The 18,006-nt window shown below is 40.6% G+C and overlaps 1 protein-coding gene across 3 annotated transcripts in view; it reads right to left on the bottom strand.

Moving 5' to 3' along the window:
• DPF3 (double PHD fingers 3) overlaps positions 1 to 18,006 on the bottom strand; it is a 94,852-nt gene that overhangs the window by 40,846 nt on the left and 36,000 nt on the right. For all 3 annotated transcript variants that reach the window (XM_054400162.1, XM_054400161.1, XM_054400164.1), the window contains 2 exons: positions 14,174 to 14,252; positions 2,292 to 2,429 (listed from right to left, as the gene is read on the bottom strand). In XM_054400162.1, the coding sequence (XP_054256137.1) occupies positions 2,292 to 2,429; positions 14,174 to 14,252 (217 nt within the window). The remainder of the gene's footprint in view (positions 1 to 2,291; positions 2,430 to 14,173; positions 14,253 to 18,006) is intronic.

Here is an 18,006-nt window from a genome sequence, read left to right on the forward strand (position 1 = left end):
TTGGAAAGGCAATGGCCAAGGAGGACTGCTGAACTATCTTCTCTATTGCAAGGGTAATCCATAGGTGGAGAAAAAGGACAGAAGGAGAGAGAGATGCAAATAAACAAATCTTGACAATGGCCAAGGATAAAGAGATGTGCCAAGGAGCTGAGACTTGGGGCTTGGGCCAGTTCTTGTTCTTTCATACACTTCTATTCAGTGGTTCTTAGTTTCAGGTAGGTTGCTTCTGTCTACATTTCTTTTCCAATCCCTCGATAATTGACTGAACTACTCATATTGGTCTATTCATGAGCAGAAGAGCAAACATAAAGGGGACTGGATATGCCGAAAGACAAGAGGCCATCAGCTCCTGAACTGGCACCAGTCAGGGCATCAGTAGCTGAATCTTATGGAAGTCCTGCTCCAAAAAGTCCCTCCTGCATCAGCATGGCTGCTGTTGCCACAGGTACTGCAAGGAGCAGAGGCTGCAGAGAGGATGTGGGTACAAAGACAGGAAGTTCACTCTGCAGCCACTCACCTGAACTTCGCTGACCCAGCGCTCACCTCCCACAGCACGGCAAATTCCAAATGGCTGGGTTGAATTTGCCTCGCCTTTTCTAAATCAGGCTGCTCATATCTCTCTGACACACTGCTAAGCAAATAAGCAAACCCTGCTCTATGCCATATCTCTGGTCCTCCTGTTCAGTAGGTTGCGGATTAGCCGTTTGGATTAACATCCCCCCCACCTTCCCTCCCTCCCTCCCTCACCCCCCACCCCTCCAAGCCCATACAGAGAGGATTCCTGAAGCCTGAGCCCTGCGACACTGCAGACCTGTCAAATCTAATTCATAACACATGCCTAGCAGTTCTTAGGGGAGAGGAAGGATCTGATGCTCTGGCTCCCCACCATCCCCCCATACAAAGAGACCATTTAATGACTGCACATTAGCAATGTGGACAATTAGCATTCACATGGAAGATAAATGGCAGCATAAATTAAATATTGCCAAGTGAAAGAGCAAAGATGCAAGATCTGAGCTCAAGGCTGTAAACAAACAGGCAAAAAGGAACAAACAGCCACTGCGACAGCTAAGCCTTTTGGGAGAGTTACCTTTTTGCCTCTGGGACCTTCCCCAGGGGCAATCTTCACATTCACATGGTTGTTGCCTGCACCTCACTGGCTCCTGGCTGGTTGTTAAGCCGATTCTTTCTGCCTATTTTGGGATGTGCGCATTGATATCTTCCCTCTGCTGTATGCATCACACAGGTGTTCCCCCAGAGCTCTACCCTTTCCCATAGTGTAGAATGCACCTTTCCTTTCATGGGTCAAGGCTGGCTGCTCCTAACCTCACCACAGCTTTTCCAGCTTCTCTTCTTGCTAACTTCTAGCATCTCCCAAGCACTGGAAACATAAGGACTGAGATTGCCCTTGGCCTCTGTGACAAGCTGAAAGGCAGGAGACATTACCTTTCTTTGTCTGGACATCTCTGCAAGGCCATTATCAATATTAATTCAATACAGGTTTGCAATAGGCTTCTCGGGTACACAACTGCTACTGACTAGGGCAGACACAGGAAAAAAAAAGACAACAGAGATGATGTAAATGGTAGGTAAACAAAAGCTACTGGCTGGACTCTGACATTCTCCAGTCTGCCCAAGCAGTTGCTCTTAGTACATTGACAACTCAAGCTTATCAACAGCTGGAGGAGTCAAAATTACCTTTGCTGATTTTTTTCAGCCCTATACCAGTGGGGGGTATCTAGGCACATAACTCTTCTCCCATGTTCCAGCTCTCCTCCTTGCAGATCCGTACTGGTGCTTTTTCATATATTTTCCCTAACTGTAACTAAGAAGCAACTTTTGGTAAAGTTGAGGGCAAAGCAGGTGCTATGAATTTCATAACTAAAAAACTGAAAGATGGATAAATGTGTCTTATTCAAAGCCAGAATAAGGGCAGCCCCATCAAACTATGGGATGTGTACTTCCTTAACATCCCTCCTAACAGCCACTGGGAGGCTGCTTGATGATGGGCAGGTTGGGCATCTCTTCTTTTTCCCCCTCTCCTTGCTGTCTCCTCCCCACAGGAGCAGTAATGGAAAAGTGACTTGCTGCAGAGATAATGCTGGGTTTGAAATGAATTTCTGACTAGCTGAGCCAGCACCCGTGTGAGCTGCGGCTGATTAGCTCCAAGCATCCAGGTCCCAATCACTCACAACGGAGCCAGGCAATCATGCAAGCCTCCACAAGGCAAAGACAGGGTAGAGCAACATCCCTGGAAAGGATCTCACAGGCAAAAGGAAAATACTACTCACGTTTGTGGTTTTCGTTTCTGTGGACAGGGGAAGAGCGAGTCTCCTGCTCACGGGCTTCATCACCCTCTTCACTGGCAAGGTGGGTATGAGCATAGTGATAGCTCAGCCCAGGCCTGTTCTTGTAACGCTTGCCACAGACTGGGAAGAAAGGAGAGATGAGGAAGGGGAAGAAGGAATAGAAATATCAGTGTGATGTGTGACAATAGCAGCATCCTCTCAAAAAATGTTCCTTTCTCCCTCAAGAGCAGCATTCCACATGCCTGCCCCAAACTCTTCCAACTGATATTGGTGAAAGATGTCAGAAGACGAATCCTGCAGCTGCGGGTCCCTAAACCAGCTTTCTCCCCACTGTGCTGTCAGCACTCCTTCCTACATGCCTAGGCAAATGCACATTCAGTTTCTGCAGCTCATACAGCCCCGATCCTCTCTGCTAAGATTACTAACAAGACTGCACATAAAATTAAATGAAACGCCAGTTCCGATATTGGTGTTGCACAATGCACAGTGATGGGAACAGGACTGAGAAGAAGGGAGATTATTTTCTTTATTACTGATCTCTAGAAAAGGGAAACAGTAGGGTTTTTTTATAAAGGCTTTCTGTAATAAATACATTATGTGAATAAATAGCTTTATTCACAGATTCCTAGTCAAGACAAGGAGATGGAAATCAGTCCCAGTTTCTTGCTAGAAGAACATGTGCTAATGATACTTATTTGCCCAGGTAAATTTCATATTCAGCATCCCAATAAATAATACAATGTATGACAGAAAACCCTCATGAACTTTTATTTTAGGACTGAGTCAACAGATATTAAGAACAGCATCAAACAATTCAGGGTGATGAAAGGTCTACATTTTCACAGGGAGCTCACCAAAAGGGCAAGCTTCAACATAAGGTTCATTACAAACAAATTCAGCTTCTATAAAGTTTTAAATTCATGTTATTCTCTTTAACAGTTATCTCTTTTCATCTTTAAAGCAGTCCCTGAATGATCATTTTCTTTTATACAGCTGATTTGTCTAGCAAATACAATTACTGCCATTTTAAAAGATTAGGAAACAAAGGCAAAGAAGCTTGTTGCCCTTCCTGCAAATTTTCACTCCCAGACACATTTTCAGTCACTTTATTAGCTTCATTAACCTCAAGGACTTCACAAAAGAATAAATGTCATGCCCAGTAGCCTGTCCTGCATAGCTTACTTAAAATGGTGAAGGAAAAGTTGGTAGAAGAGAGAAGAGAACCCAACAGCCTCAAGTTCTCTGTCTTAAGACCCCTTGAAAAAATCTGCCAAGAGGAAAGTCACCATCCACTCCTAAAAACTTAACTCAAATCCAGTGATGAAGATGTATCCTGCAACACATGTAGAGTTGGGAAATGTCATAAGGGTCCATAAAAAAATACAAACCAAAAAAAAAGATTAATCCTGATTATTCATTTATGTGTAAGTAAAACTTTCATTATTATACTTTTCTGTTACTACTCACAAAAACCCAACTGATGGTCCATGCTCTGGAAGAGATCACAGAAAACTGTAACTTGAAGTCTAGCGTGATAACATAATTCGTTCTCATTTCTTCTAGTTGATTTGCAAACTCTCTCAAGGAAAATACTTTGCCTTATTAGAAACATGTAAAACAACCTCATGGTATAAATGAGTGATCTGGAATACTACTTTCACCCTTGCTTTCTCCAGTGTGCAAGGTAATGATCACACAGTCAAGACAACAGGACAAAAGATTTTTCCAAATGTAATATGTCCTTAGCCACACATATTTTAAGTCTTTAAATGTCTTCAATTCAGAAACAAGAATTCCTGCAGGAAGACGGGGAAAACTGGGGAGAAATAAAATGCCCAGATATGTATGCACATCCATTCTTTGAAGAATCTGCCCTCATTTCATATAGAAATCTAACTCTATTGTCTGATGTTTTGAACAACTAGACTGCTGTTAGATGCATGCTCTCCACAAAATTTCAGTTTGGTCTCTCTTTTTCTAGTACAAGCCATGTTTTCTTCTAATGCATGCTGGAGAGGGAAACTCCTCCTCCTCCTCCTCATCTCTGGTCCTACACAGCAAAGGACAAGCAGTGGACAAAGAGTCAAACAATAAGATACCCACAGTCTCCACTTTTTGAATAGTGGGAAAAGCGTAATACAGAAGTAATCACCAAATTAGAGAGAGACACAAAATGCTCATTATTTAAATGATTCCTGAAACCCCCTCTAATTACACAACTGTTATTTATTCTAGGAGATTATTTATCGTATGAAGTATCTATCCCCCTTCCTCGTGCACATTTGAAGATGAAAGTTAAAAAAGGACTCTTCGTCTATGAAGAAGATGCAAAGTCAGGCAAGCTCTAAAACCCAGTCCCATTTACATGTTAGAGGGAGTTTTAAATTTCAAACCAAAAATATTTCCAGAAATTCTTACAAACTTTATTTCATTTAGCTCTGCCTGAAACCATGCTCACAATTCTAGCTCTAATGTTGTTACCTTACTGAAGCACTGTGCCCTTGAATATAGGCCTCATGCAACTTTCTCCCTCAGCACACGGAAGGGAACTTGCATTCCCTGCAAGAAGTTCCAAGGTTCCTTGATTCCAGGATCCTGCAGGGATTTTAGCTGCAGAATTTAGGATGGTGTAGATCAGATGGGTCTGCAGACTTGCCCTTCTCCAGCAGAAAAAAAGTTTCAACCTCACCAGGAAAAAAGGGCAAATATCAATATAAACTGAGGCAGTAGTAATTCTGCAGCTGAGTCCTTCCTGCTGCCAAAACTCTTTCAAATAGCCCTCAAGGGTGGAAGCAGCTGAGACATGCCTAACTAAAAATTAATTGGGAGGACCTTATAATCAGAGCTGAGGCAAAGGTGTTCTGTTTACGCAGTCCCAGGAGATTCATTGTAGGACCAAAGATTTGCAGCTTCCAGCAGATTTTTTTTTTCTAGGTGTCTAGACTTTTTGGCCTTTCAAATTCTCATTCTGTCATGGAAAAAAGTCCAAAGCGATGCCATGAGATGAAAATGCAGAGATTTCCTACTCACCAGGCAAATGAGACTTTTGCAGGGGGGAAACGGTGTCATGATATTAGTCAGGGAAAAGAACCATTGGATTCAGTGAGACTGTTAGAATAAAAGCTTAGTCAGAACTTCATGGTTTCTCCAACAGATTCAATCTTTCTGGATTCACCTTATTCTCTTATTTTCCAGAGAGAGTACATTTTATTACTCTCCCATATTGTTGTGCTAAGAAGTAGTTTCTATAAAAGGGCTACCATTAATACACTTAGCTCTTATATAAGTCTTCTCACTGCGAGATTGGCTTTTCAAACATTAATTTATCTTCCTCCATATTCCTGAGTAGGAAATACTATTCTACTTTCACTTCTGAAAAAAAAGAACCACAGAGGGGTTAAGTGATTTGCCCACACAGTGATCTTTTATCATTACCAGGACTGGAATTCTTGAGTTCTAGCATCTAGACCACATCTTTTTCATTATCCAAGCCTTCAAAAGCATAATCAGATCTGGTTCTCCCAGTCTGAAACATATACTGGTGGCTAGTTCTTAATGCTATGCAGCTCACAAAAGCAAGTGAGAGTGTGCCTGTCATAAACTTTGCTGGGTGGCCTTGCCTTTCTTTCAGCAGCTTTGACTTTTTATACCTTTAATTTTCCTTGCTGGACAGGCTCCGTCATCCTTGCATGTGGTAGATTTCATCCTGAATCTCAACATGAGGAAGTTGACTTGATCTTTAATTAGGTATCTGAGCCCAATGAAAACCCAATCCAGTTCCTTCTGTATTCAAAGATTTTGCTATAATCTGATGTGAATGTGGTCTGAGAAACAAACTGAGTAATAAGCATCAATACAGAAGTAGAGGTCAAATGCCATAAATGGGGAAGAGGGAGAGATTTTATTAGGCCACCACGCTCCCATGATGAACCTTACTTTCCTTCCAATCTGCAACAAAGATGTTACACAACTGCATTACAGAGTCAAACTTTATCTACAGACAGTTTAATCACAAGCATTGAATGTTTCATAAAAGAGAGATCTGTTCTAAGTTCTGGCCTATGACAGCCTGCAACTCTTCAGATAAGCAAATTCTCACTCCGTTTACGTTTCTCAATAAGTAAAATTAATATAGAATACTTCCCCTGCTTTGAAAGGGGATTTGAAGAAATCTAGGACTTAAAAGACTTTCTCATCAATGTTTAATGGCTGAGTTGCTGTCATTTTAAAATTGTTACATGTTCAGTGCTTGGCAGGCTGTGAGCTCTGTTCCAGCCAGCTCTCCACATACATTTGCACAATCTGTCACCAGTATGAGACAGAAAGAAACAATCCATGTTTTCAGTGGAAACAGGACACTGGGGGAGAATATGCCTTTTTTTTTTTCTCCTGTCATTGAATCTTGCCCCTCTCATTATCTTTCTTTTCTTCTTTGCCTCCTGTTCTTTCTTCTTAACTGGGCGTGTGTCAAACACTAAATCTTCAGTTTGCTGCTGTCAGGCTGTCATTCCTCAAAGTTATCTTCCTGTGCCACCATTCGCTTTGCTCCACTCAAAAAAAACCCAAACAAACAAACAGAAAAAAAAAAAACAACAAACAACCACCACCAACAGTGCTTGTTTTGTGCTAGTTTGGTAGTGTGATCTCCCCTGTTACAATTATGTCCACACTGGCACATCTAAAGATCTCAGATGCTAGCAGTGTATTTTGACCTCCACTGATGGCAAGGCATTACATTTGTCCCTCTTTGATCAATGCAATCATGCTGCACACCTCTACTATTAGAGCAGCTATTTAATAACCTGTTTCATACACCATTTTCTCTAGGTACTAAATAGTTCTTGTTTCAGTGCCCCCAGAGGACAAGTCTCAGAACCTCCCTGCTGCATTAAGTTCACAGGAATGCTGAACTCCAGCACAAAACATGCACAGGTCAACAATATATATGGTTCACATTTCAATACAGGAATTGCTAGCAGGAGCAAAGGGGAACATGAGCAGCCTATACGAGTAGAATATATTCAACTATCAGTCTCAGCTATGTTCACCTCTTTCAATGTGTTCTACTCCAAACATGTTATTCAATATTTTCAAAAATTAAAACAAAGTATTTTATAATCTTGGGGTTTCTACCAATAATGTATTCAATGAATGCCAAGAATATCAGCTACAGTGGGAGAGTTGTTTGTTGGGTTCATCTGAACAATCATCTTACTCTAGATCTTACTGCTTATTAACTGCTTAGGGATTCACTAGAAAGGATAATACCAGGAGATGATTTAGGGCTTAAACTGCTAATAGTTTAAAGGGAAGCTGAAGTCATGATGGAGATTTATGTAGAAGCATGTAAAAACATAATGCTATAATCAAAGCATTTTCAAAGCAGCTTGTCACTGTGATATTTGACCTAAGGTCTGACCTAAGAAGCAGCAGTTAGTTGGACTGTAAGAATTAAGACAACAGATTAAGTCTCAGAGAACTGGTAAAAACCCAGCTAATTATGATTTATCTTGTAGGCCTTTTGTATTCCAGCCAACTTCCCAGAGAATCAACGAGATGTTTGTTAAAATGGGCATGACAGGATCAGGTCCATTTCAAGGAGCTGAGAAAGACGGCAGGTGAGTTAGCAAGGTTATTACTAGAACCATCACTTTGTGAACATACACAATAAAATAGTTCTGAACAACAGGCTTCAAGGAATTGCTTTTGGCAAGTCACACTAGGACAATGTAACTTGCAGCTGATTTTCTAAGGAAATTTTTAAAAGATAGATCCTTGGTATCCATTGAAACTCAGTGGAATACATTATTCTTAAACCACTTGAACTACTTGAAGACAACAGCCTTTTGATAGCAGAACCTACAATATGTTTAGTGCTAAAAGGGAATGGGGAAAAAATATTAACCTCAAAATAATGATATTTCAGTGCTCCATTGGATGACAAAAAGCAGGAGGATGTTTCAAGCTACAGTGATTCAGATGTACGGCCAAGAATTTTTAAAAACAAAACCAATTTCCATATAATTATTAGTAGTTCAAAGTTAAGTTCAACAGATCCACTTGGGGACCAGCCTTATATGGTCTGTAGGCAGAATACAAGCAGAAAGATATTTATTAGGATATTGAGAGAGAACAATTTAGAAGACTACCTCCAGCTGAAATCAGTGAGAATTAGAAACTTATTTGTTTTTAAAATTTCACAAGGCAACTTTCTGCATCTCCAAGCACCTGAAGGAGTCCATTTCGGGCTCAGTTTATCCCCTAAATTTGGAGGGTGGAAGAGAGCAAAAGAATCAAACACACAAAGAACTGATGTTGGCAAAAATAATTTTAAAATATCATATAAGTTTCATTTACCAATTCTTTCAAACAGCAACATAAGTAGTAAATATTAGTAGCATAAATAAAAAATACATGTGATAAACAAGACAAAGCAGTATAATGAGGAAACTGAAGATAATAGATAATCTGCCTGAGAAGAAAAAGGTTGAAGAGAGAAGGAACAAGAAGCTATAACAAATGGTATATTAAATATAAACTCACATAGTGGAAAAGGATGAAAACTCCTTTGCCCCTGAAACACGACACAGCACTGGAAAGGAGAGTCTTGTACTGAAAAAGGGTTTACTCAACAAGCTATTAGGTCAGTCATCTCTGTACCTTGCACAGATATGTAACAAGGTGCATAAATCTCAATTCTATAAGTAAATGTAAGTTACGTGTAAATGACCAAACATTCATCTTCTGAACTGCTTCTGTCCTCAGAACAGCACACTTGGTCCTGGCCACTGTTATTTAAATAAGACCCTTTGGTGATTTTTCAGAGGAAAGAAACAAGCTTAGAAAATGAGCTGAAGAAAACACAGCTGGGAGAAGCCCAGACATAGAAAGAAGATGTTGTTATTCACTAAAAACTGAGCAAGAACTGCTGGTCTAGCAGAGAAAATTCAGGTTAAATAACTAGAGAAACCTGAAAATGAAGGTTTTGACAAAAAAGTCAGCTCCTACAAAACAGTACAGGATCAGTGTCTCTGGGTACATGCGAGGTTGCATTAGTCACTGATCCAGCAGAGATCATAGGAAGGTTTCAGTCAGTTCTCATTTTGCACAAGGAATGGATCTGAATTCATATCTCGGCCTCAGAGGGACTATGAATAAAGGATAAGAAACATAAGTTGTTATGCTAAAATAGCAGTTTATATAGAAATAAAACAAAAAGGAGACAAGGACATATTGGTAAAAGGAGAAGAAAGATGCAACTCCTTTTAGAGATGGGCAAGGGAAATCTTCCATAGATAGATGGACAGAAAACAAAGGTGGAAATATGTACATAGGTAAGTCTCTGTGGGAACATGAGAAGAATGAAAGCAGACAAACGAGGATTGACAGCAGGGAAGTTATTAACTTGTAGAGATTCAGCACGAACTAACTGCTCTGGCTAAAGCAAGTAGACATCTGGAGTCAGAAAGCTCAGGTGTTACAATCAAATTTAACTTTAAAGCAGAATACAAGTTTTTAGAGAAAACTTTAGAGAAGCCTTCTTTCCTATTCTTTCTTTTCATTTGCAAGGTAAATAATATAAAATAAACCATATAAAAATGTTAGAAATATTTTTAAGACTGCTCTGACAGAACTGACCATTTGACAGTTCCCCAGCTTATCATATGATGATATGACTCCAATCTTATTACATAGGTAATTATTCATGCATTCATTCACTCCATCTCTCCTTTAAAAATCACATGCCCAGGTTATTGGGAAAACCTGTGGTGGCACATCTTCCACTTCTCTTGCTTGAAGTCAGAAGGTTGGCTTGGCTCCTCAAGTACTACTTTTGACTACTCCTTAAGCTATCTCTTAGCCAGGTATTCAAGTTGTGTTTAGGTTTGGTCTCATACAGCAGCTGACCCCTTCGTCTCTTTTCCCATGTCACTGTACCCATCTCACACCAGTCTGCCCTGCCACTTTCATTATCCAAGTGTTTGTCTCAACATCATCCAGTCCAACTGGTTGAAAACCTGACCAACTAGTTTTCCATTTGCTGATTTGATGAACCAAGGCATTTCATAATTATGTTAGCAATTTTGTCAATCCTTTGGTTGGTCACACATTTTATTGAGCATTTCTAATACAGTATATGCTCAATAAAATCAATTGAAGTATTTCAGAATATTCCATTCCACAAACACTTTCTTGTAAAACACAGGATGATAAAATATTTTGAGCTTTCAAAACCTTCCTCCAGATACACATTCTGTATTTCCAGTCAGTTTTAAAACTGGTGTATAGTTGAATGCCCCTTCCAAAATAAGCATCCCTTCTCAGAAAGAGCATTGCTATCTTGCAACACAAGGGGCAGTGTCAGCTGGGTACAGTTCCTGCATCATGTTACAGACACAAACTAGCTTTTCCCTCATAATCTCTTTATTACTGATAAAACCTGGAGACAGATTTTTGCTTCCCATAAGTATAGAGGTGTAACTACAAAAAAAAGAGCAGAGGAGGTCTTCAACATCAATCATTTTTGTGCCCATACAGTTAAATATGAAAATTAACATGGTTTAGATATATATCTGTTTTCTTCTTTGTGGTCACTTTTAAACTCAAATACCAGAATGCTAACAGAAAAATCGGGTAAATTAAGAAATATACAAAAAAAAGTTAATCCAGAAAGGTAATTATTTATACCAGTAATGTGATTGTGAGTGACCCTCAAGGTTCAGTACTGGGGGTCTCTCTTCTTTAATATTTTTATTAATGGTTTGGGTGAGTGGATTGAGTGCACCTTCAGTAAGTTTGCAGATGACACCAAGGTGGGTGGCTGTGTCAATCTGATAGAAAGTAGGGAAACTTTACAATGGGATCTGGACAGGTTTGATTGACGGGCCAAGGCTAAACCTATGAGATTCAACAAGGCCAAGTGCCAGGTCCTGCACCTGGGCCACAATAACCCCATGGTATGCTACAGACTTGGGGATGTGTGGTTGGAAAGTTGCAACTTGGAGAGGGTCCTGGGGGCATTGGTTGACAATGGACTGAATTTAAGTGTGCCCCAGTGGCCAAGAAAGCCAATGGCATCCTGGCTTGTATTAGAAATGTTGTGGCCAGCAAGAAGATGAGGCGATCATCTGCCTGTACTCAGCACTGAGGTGGCCCCACCTTGAATATTGTGTCCAGTTCTGGGCCCCTCACTACAGGAAGGATATCGAGGTGCTGGAGCATGTCCACACAAGGGCAAGGAGGCTCATGAAGGGCCTGGAGCACAGGACCTACAAGGAGCATCTGAGGGAGCTGGGGGTATTCAGTCTGGAGAAGAGGAGGCTGAGGGGAGACCTCACTCTTCTCTGCAATTACCTGAAAGGAGTTTGGAGTGAGGAGGGGGCAGCCTCTTCTCCTTGGTGGCAAACAACAGAGCCAGAGGAAATGGTTACAAGCTGCACCAGGCGAGGCTTAGGCTGGATGCTGGGAAATACTTCTTCACTGAAAGGGTTATCAAAGATTGGAATGGTCTGCCCAGAACAGTGGGGGAGTCACCATCCCTGGGGGTGTTCAACAGCATGTGGACCTGGCATTTAAGACATGGTTTAGTGTTGACCCTTCAGTGCTGGGTCGAAGGTTGAACTGGATGATCTCTGAGGTCCCTTCCAACCAATTCTTTGTTTGCCAAACAGGAAACTGATTCACTGTTTCATGACCTGCATGTTTTCATGTAAAACAAAACTACCTGCCCAAAACTCAGGCACATAGAGTTCTGCAAACCAATTGTTAACCTACCATGATTAGACTGAGATTTATCTATAAAAATATTTAGCAAATTATTTCAAAGAAAAAAAGTATTCAAGAAATCCACCCAAGCAGGGATAAGGCCTGAACTTAAACCAGTTATTCACAATGAATTGTATGTAATATTTCTAGCCGTAGTTAACAAGAGCAGGATGTTACTTCAGGATGATGGCATCACAGTTGGGGCAGTTCTGCTACCATATAACCCTCTTCTCAGCTATCTACAATGGAAAAGGAGCAGTCACAGTATGAAGTCTGGATTCCAAAACTCCTTATGACTCACCTCTAACTGTAAGTTTCCTAAAAATGAGAGGTATCCGCCAAATGAAATAGGAAAATTTGTATCTTTCCAAAACCAAAGTGGAAATTTATGCTCCAAAATCTAAGCCAAAGTAAAATTCCATCAGCGCAACAATGTACCAGAGCCTCGACTTCAGCCTAGATTTCGGCTGCCTGCTTTGATATCTTAGATGTTTTATCTACTCTGTGCAAATCACTACTAAGCACGTTGTGAGTTCTCTGTAAGATCCTAAAGCAAAGCAAGATCATACAATAATGAGTCATTATGTTCAAAATTACTACCTCTGACAAGTGTCCTTGGATTTTTCAGGATATTTCAGAAAGGAGATAAAGACAGTAATGCATATACCAGGCAGAAGAAAGCTGTGGTTTTCAGCAAGATATGTACTGGGGACCCATCAAAGTCTTAGAAGACACAATTTTAGTTCTTCCAGCACATAATGAAACTATTTAATTACAGTAGAAATCTGACTCTTCATGTCCTAAAGAGCTCTTCCTTCTTGACCCATGGTCAGACACTCCCATTCATGACTCCATGTACAAGTCTTTCTATTTCTACTCATTGTTGTTAGAATATTCACCTCACTGAAGCAAATCCCAACATGTCCATCACTGTTCTGATCTCGCCATAAAAGAATATGACTTGATCACATGGAATAAGTTCTTATTTACTGCATATGCTCCTAATTTCTCATGTTTTAAAAACTAAACAAGAAATCCTCTATAGGTTGATACAGTAATGGTTGATCTTTTAAGGTCAGTAACACTGCAAGATATGTAAATAGTGGAGAAAGAGGGATTCAAATTGTCCTCAAAAACACAAAATATTTTTGGATCACAGAAATGAAGACCTCCTTCTATTCTCCTAATAACTTTTGTTGGGTTATTGTCTTGTAGGATAGAAGGGACCAAGCAGCACAAATTATTATTGCATGTAAACTCCACAGCAAGACTTTAAGATGGGAGACCTCAAAAACATGTAGGCAAGATAAGTGTCCTTCCCATGACAAAAAAATAAAAAGTCTATCAAAACAAGAAGAAAAGCACTAAGAAGTAGACTGCAAAAAATAAACCCCTATTGTGTATCAAATATTGGACTTCTTCCTCATAATAGGGCTCTGGTATCCTTCAGTTTGAGCATTGGGCACTGGTATCATTTTTCAGCTAGGGCAATTCCTTACTTCATCTGCAGTCCCACTGCGAGATGTCAAACAGCATGGCCATATTCAAAGGGAATAGGTATCAAAACAAAGCATTCCACTTGTGTTTGCTTCTTAGGAGGACTCAACTCCTGATGACATCACAAGAGTGCTTTCTTAGTGTGCGATGAGAATAAGACCTTAGAAATTTAGCCCAGTGAGATTTCAAGAGGACTGAAGGAAAATATATGAAGAGATACAACAAAGGTGAAGTACCTTTATCGGAGATTTTTGAGTTATGCTTTTGTTTGTAACTATCTGAAACAGAGAAAGAAATAGAGGGTGAATCTTACATGGGGGAAAGGAAGACAAAAGGCAGAGAAGCCAGACAAAGAGAAGAAGAAAGAGAAAGAAAATATAAGAGATGATTTATTATAGGGCAAAGGGAAGTGGAGCTTTTCTGAGGACTTAATTTTATTTCCTTCATGCAAAAACACCAAGAGCAGCAGCAGCAAGAAGTGGCAAACATGCAAGTCAGAGAGCAGCAGAGTATTTCGCTGGAAGGGAAACAATGAAGCCCTAAGTGCACTGAGCTGGTAGGACCAGGCTGGAAGCAGAATCAGCTGTCTGGGTGCTACTTACTGTCACAAACATAGGGTTTGTCATGATCATCCTGAGAGGCAGCATCGTTCCTTCTCCTGCCACCTCCAGATCCCCGAGCCTGCAAGGACAAGAGGAATGTTAACATTTTTCCATCACCCCTGAGGTCTCCTTGTGCCCCTCACCCTCCTATGAAAAATGTGCATTATAACCTAAACAAATCCTCAGCTTCCATATAGGTTTGTCAAGAGTAGACTTGACCTCTCAACTCCTAAGATATACACTATGTTAATGGACCTTCTAATGCAGTGGAAATGCCCTCTACAGATAACCCACACTGTTCATCCATAGCAGTAGGTCACTGCCAGCACATATTCAGTTGAGTATCATCACACATTCTTTCTGAAGTTGTTCAAATACCTTGGTTAACTGAATATGAATGAATGAATAGATGAACAGGTGTTAGAGGATAAATACAATCATTAAATCAGCCAGAAAACAGGCCCCAAATAAAGCAGAGGTAAAATTATTTCCTTTAATATTTTCAAAGTGGGGTTGATTGGTTTGGTTTCTAGCTGAAAACCAATATTTTGAAATGGCCTTCTGGTGCAAAGATACCATGGCTAATTATAAAATGGAGCTTTGGACAGTTAGTGGAAAAGATTAGGCAAGATTGCTACCTACAATATCAGAGCAGGGTCTCTCTGCAGTTCTGTGTTCCTACAACATACCAAGTTAGAAGCCCTGGAAACCGAAAAGCTCCGTTTCTCCACAGCACAGACTGCTCTGTCCTGAGCTCCAAGGGTAAGAGTAGAATTCAGCATCAAAGCTATTTGGTTTTGACCCTTCTCAGTTAAGATGCCATCAAGGGGACAGCTCATATCTGTCCAATGTTGGAGAGTGTGATGTGGAACTGGGAACTGAGCCAAGGCCTTCAATTCTTTCATATTCACTAATATACAATGTGTAAATGACAATAATTTTAGAATTGCTCTTGATTTGAGGAAGTGATCTGCAGGTGGATGGCTAAATAGCCCTTTATTAATTCAGCAGCTACTCTTCCTGGCTAAAAGCAATAAAATTGTTTCCATTGATCCTCTTATTAAACTGTTGATGTTTCTCACTCTAGGCAAGGCCATGCGAGTCAAATCTTCTGAGCTTTTGCATGTGAAAATAAGAGAGGGACAGAGCTTTGCCAAGTAAAGCTGGAGAAGATGCAGAAATTCTGAGACTATTACTACCCCAGACATAAAGCAGTCACTGGAGCACTGTCCCTCTTCTATGGATTTGAGATCAAATTAGCACTATTCAAACTGCATTCCATTGGACATCTAAAGAGAACAAACAAGGAACAGTTTTACACTGGCCTTCCAAAATCTGGCCAGTTTTACACTGGCCTTCCAAAGGGGATTTATTAAAACTTCACATATTATTTCCCTGGCATTGCTCAGGTCTAACTTCACACAGTCCTGAAGGAAAGACATGGATTTGCAGCTGTCTGGATGGGGTCATACCTAGCTCTGCCTTCTGTAAAGACGTCTGTGCAGATCAGCGCACACATGGGATTTTTAAGGGTGAACTGAGAAGCAGTCGCACCTTGGAAAAGATCCCAGCAACGATTGTTTGCTGCAAGCTACTTTAAACTGACCATATCACAAAAAATCCTCTTACGAGACTGCAATATTTTCTCTCTCACTGCCAGCTATGTAAACCCCCTCTGGGCTATGAAATCAATCCCAGACTAGTTCCTTTCTTGCCTTGCTACTGCAAAATGTGCTGCAAGCTGAATTTCAGTCCATGGCAGCTCCAATACAACCTCAGCTCATCAGAGAGTCTTCCCAGAGACAAGTGATTGGCCCTTGCTAAATATTTCTGCTGGTACCTGGATTAGGACATAATTTCTATATTCTACCAGCTGCACTGGCTTTTCAGGGCAGTGAAAAAGCTGTAAAGACTTATTTTTGTCACTGATCAGTAGTTCTGACTGTTTACACACTGAAGATGGATCTTTAGAGTAAGAAGGTGCTATTTTTACACAGGCACCTTTCAGAATAAGATGGCAGTTTAAGATCTGTTGCTTAGAGTTTCACTAGTCTTACAGCCAGCTGTTTCCCTTCAAACCGTTCTCTGCAGAAACGCAAGGGTACAGCATTTGTGTCATGACCACACATCAGAAGTACTTTTTCATACACTGAACACACAGGGGGAGATTTTTCAAGGCAATGACTTTCAGTGAGAATTGGGTTCCTAAATGTCTTTAGCACCTTTGAAATTGCCCTCCAGCTAATGAGCAAACAATCTGTACAGGTGCAGCTGCACAACTTTCCTATCTCCTAGCAAACTATCCTTCTCAGCTCCTACCACACTCTCCCTGTCCTGCAAAGATACTAAAAAGCTCCTTCCATACATCCATCTCTTTGGCCTTCAGTGTCCTTCCTGATGCTCCTGTGGTTTCAGGGCTAGGCTTGAGGGGTTAGTAAACCAAACAGCTGCCCCAGAGGCACTACACTGAGTGCCCCATGCTTGCTGTCAGCACTCCAGTCTGTTGAATTCGGTCATCCACGACTGCCTTAATTCTCATGACAGGTTGCAGCAAAGACTATGAGACTTGATGTTTGAGGCCTAGAAGCCATAGCATAGCAGCCTTGAAGCGGCCCTGAAGCAGCCAGAGACAATAGCCAGAGGGACAGATGGGGCGTCCAGGACTAAAAATAAAATCACGCTGTAGGGAAGGGAAAGGGCATGTACAATTTGGAAAGTCCAGAGCAATAATTCTGTTGCATTAACCCTGCATTGACACTGTCAGCCCTTCTCACTCCTCCTCTGAATCCCCAAAGGCCATACTCTGAGGATCCAGTTTCCTATGTATGTCCTTCCCCTCTTCTGCCATCTAAAAATACCCTAACCAACTCCTTTCCACAAACAAACTGCTGCCTGGGTTTCATGTCCCCTAATTTCAAATCTTCAGCCTCAATTTCTTACACTGGGTCAGGCTCACATTAGAAAAGGGCTGATGAAGAGTAGCAAAACACTCATGACAGAATGCAATTCAGGGTTACCAGATTTCAACACATAGAGAATCTGGCCCTAATTTTGAAATCCTAATTTATACCACATTTTGCTTTGGTTATTGGTGCCATCAAATAAAAAAGAAAATTGCTCAAAGTATTTGGCACTCTTCAGATGTCTCTTTTCTGCACTGAATGAAGCCAGGGCACTAGCAGAGCAGGAGTTAGTTGCAAGAAAAAAGCAAGAGATCCTGCTGCTCCTGTATTTAATAGGGGGCCAGTTCCAGGGCAGAAAATAAGACACAAATATAAGCTTCAAAATGAATGGGACATATAGTATCCTCCAGCTCTTTTTCCTAAACTAGCAAAGAAAAAGTACTGAGAGTTATTCTGAAAGAGTTTCCTGAACAGGAGAGTAAAACTTTGCACATAACAGGCTTTTGTTTATGCGAGCCTAGGATACATGAACAGAGCAAAATCCCTTCTCCTGATCAGCCTGCCTCTTGAGCTGTTCACTCCCTTGCACTCACCCTAACCACTATGTGCAATTTATGTGAGAGCAACTTATTAGAAAATAGTTGTTAGCCTGGAATATTAGTTGATTGCTACAGTCAAGCTTGTGTGCATGTATAGATTCTAACTCCTGGGTTGGGTTACTGGTTCATACAAATTTTCTGAAACTTACATTTTTCTGGAAAATTTTTTTCCAGGTGGGGGTCTTTGGCTAAGAAAGAAAGAAAGAAAGAAACTGGTTCAGGTGATTTTGAGAATAAGGAAGGTGAAATATATACTTATCCAATTATTAAAGTGCTTTGATCTTATATATTAAAGGATGTAAGCTCCAAAATAAAGACGAGCAGAAAACCA

The sequence above is a fragment of the Indicator indicator genome, chromosome 4 (genome assembly GCF_027791375.1).
Source record: "Indicator indicator isolate 239-I01 chromosome 4, UM_Iind_1.1, whole genome shotgun sequence".
Lineage (NCBI taxonomy): Eukaryota > Metazoa > Chordata > Aves > Piciformes > Indicatoridae > Indicator > Indicator indicator.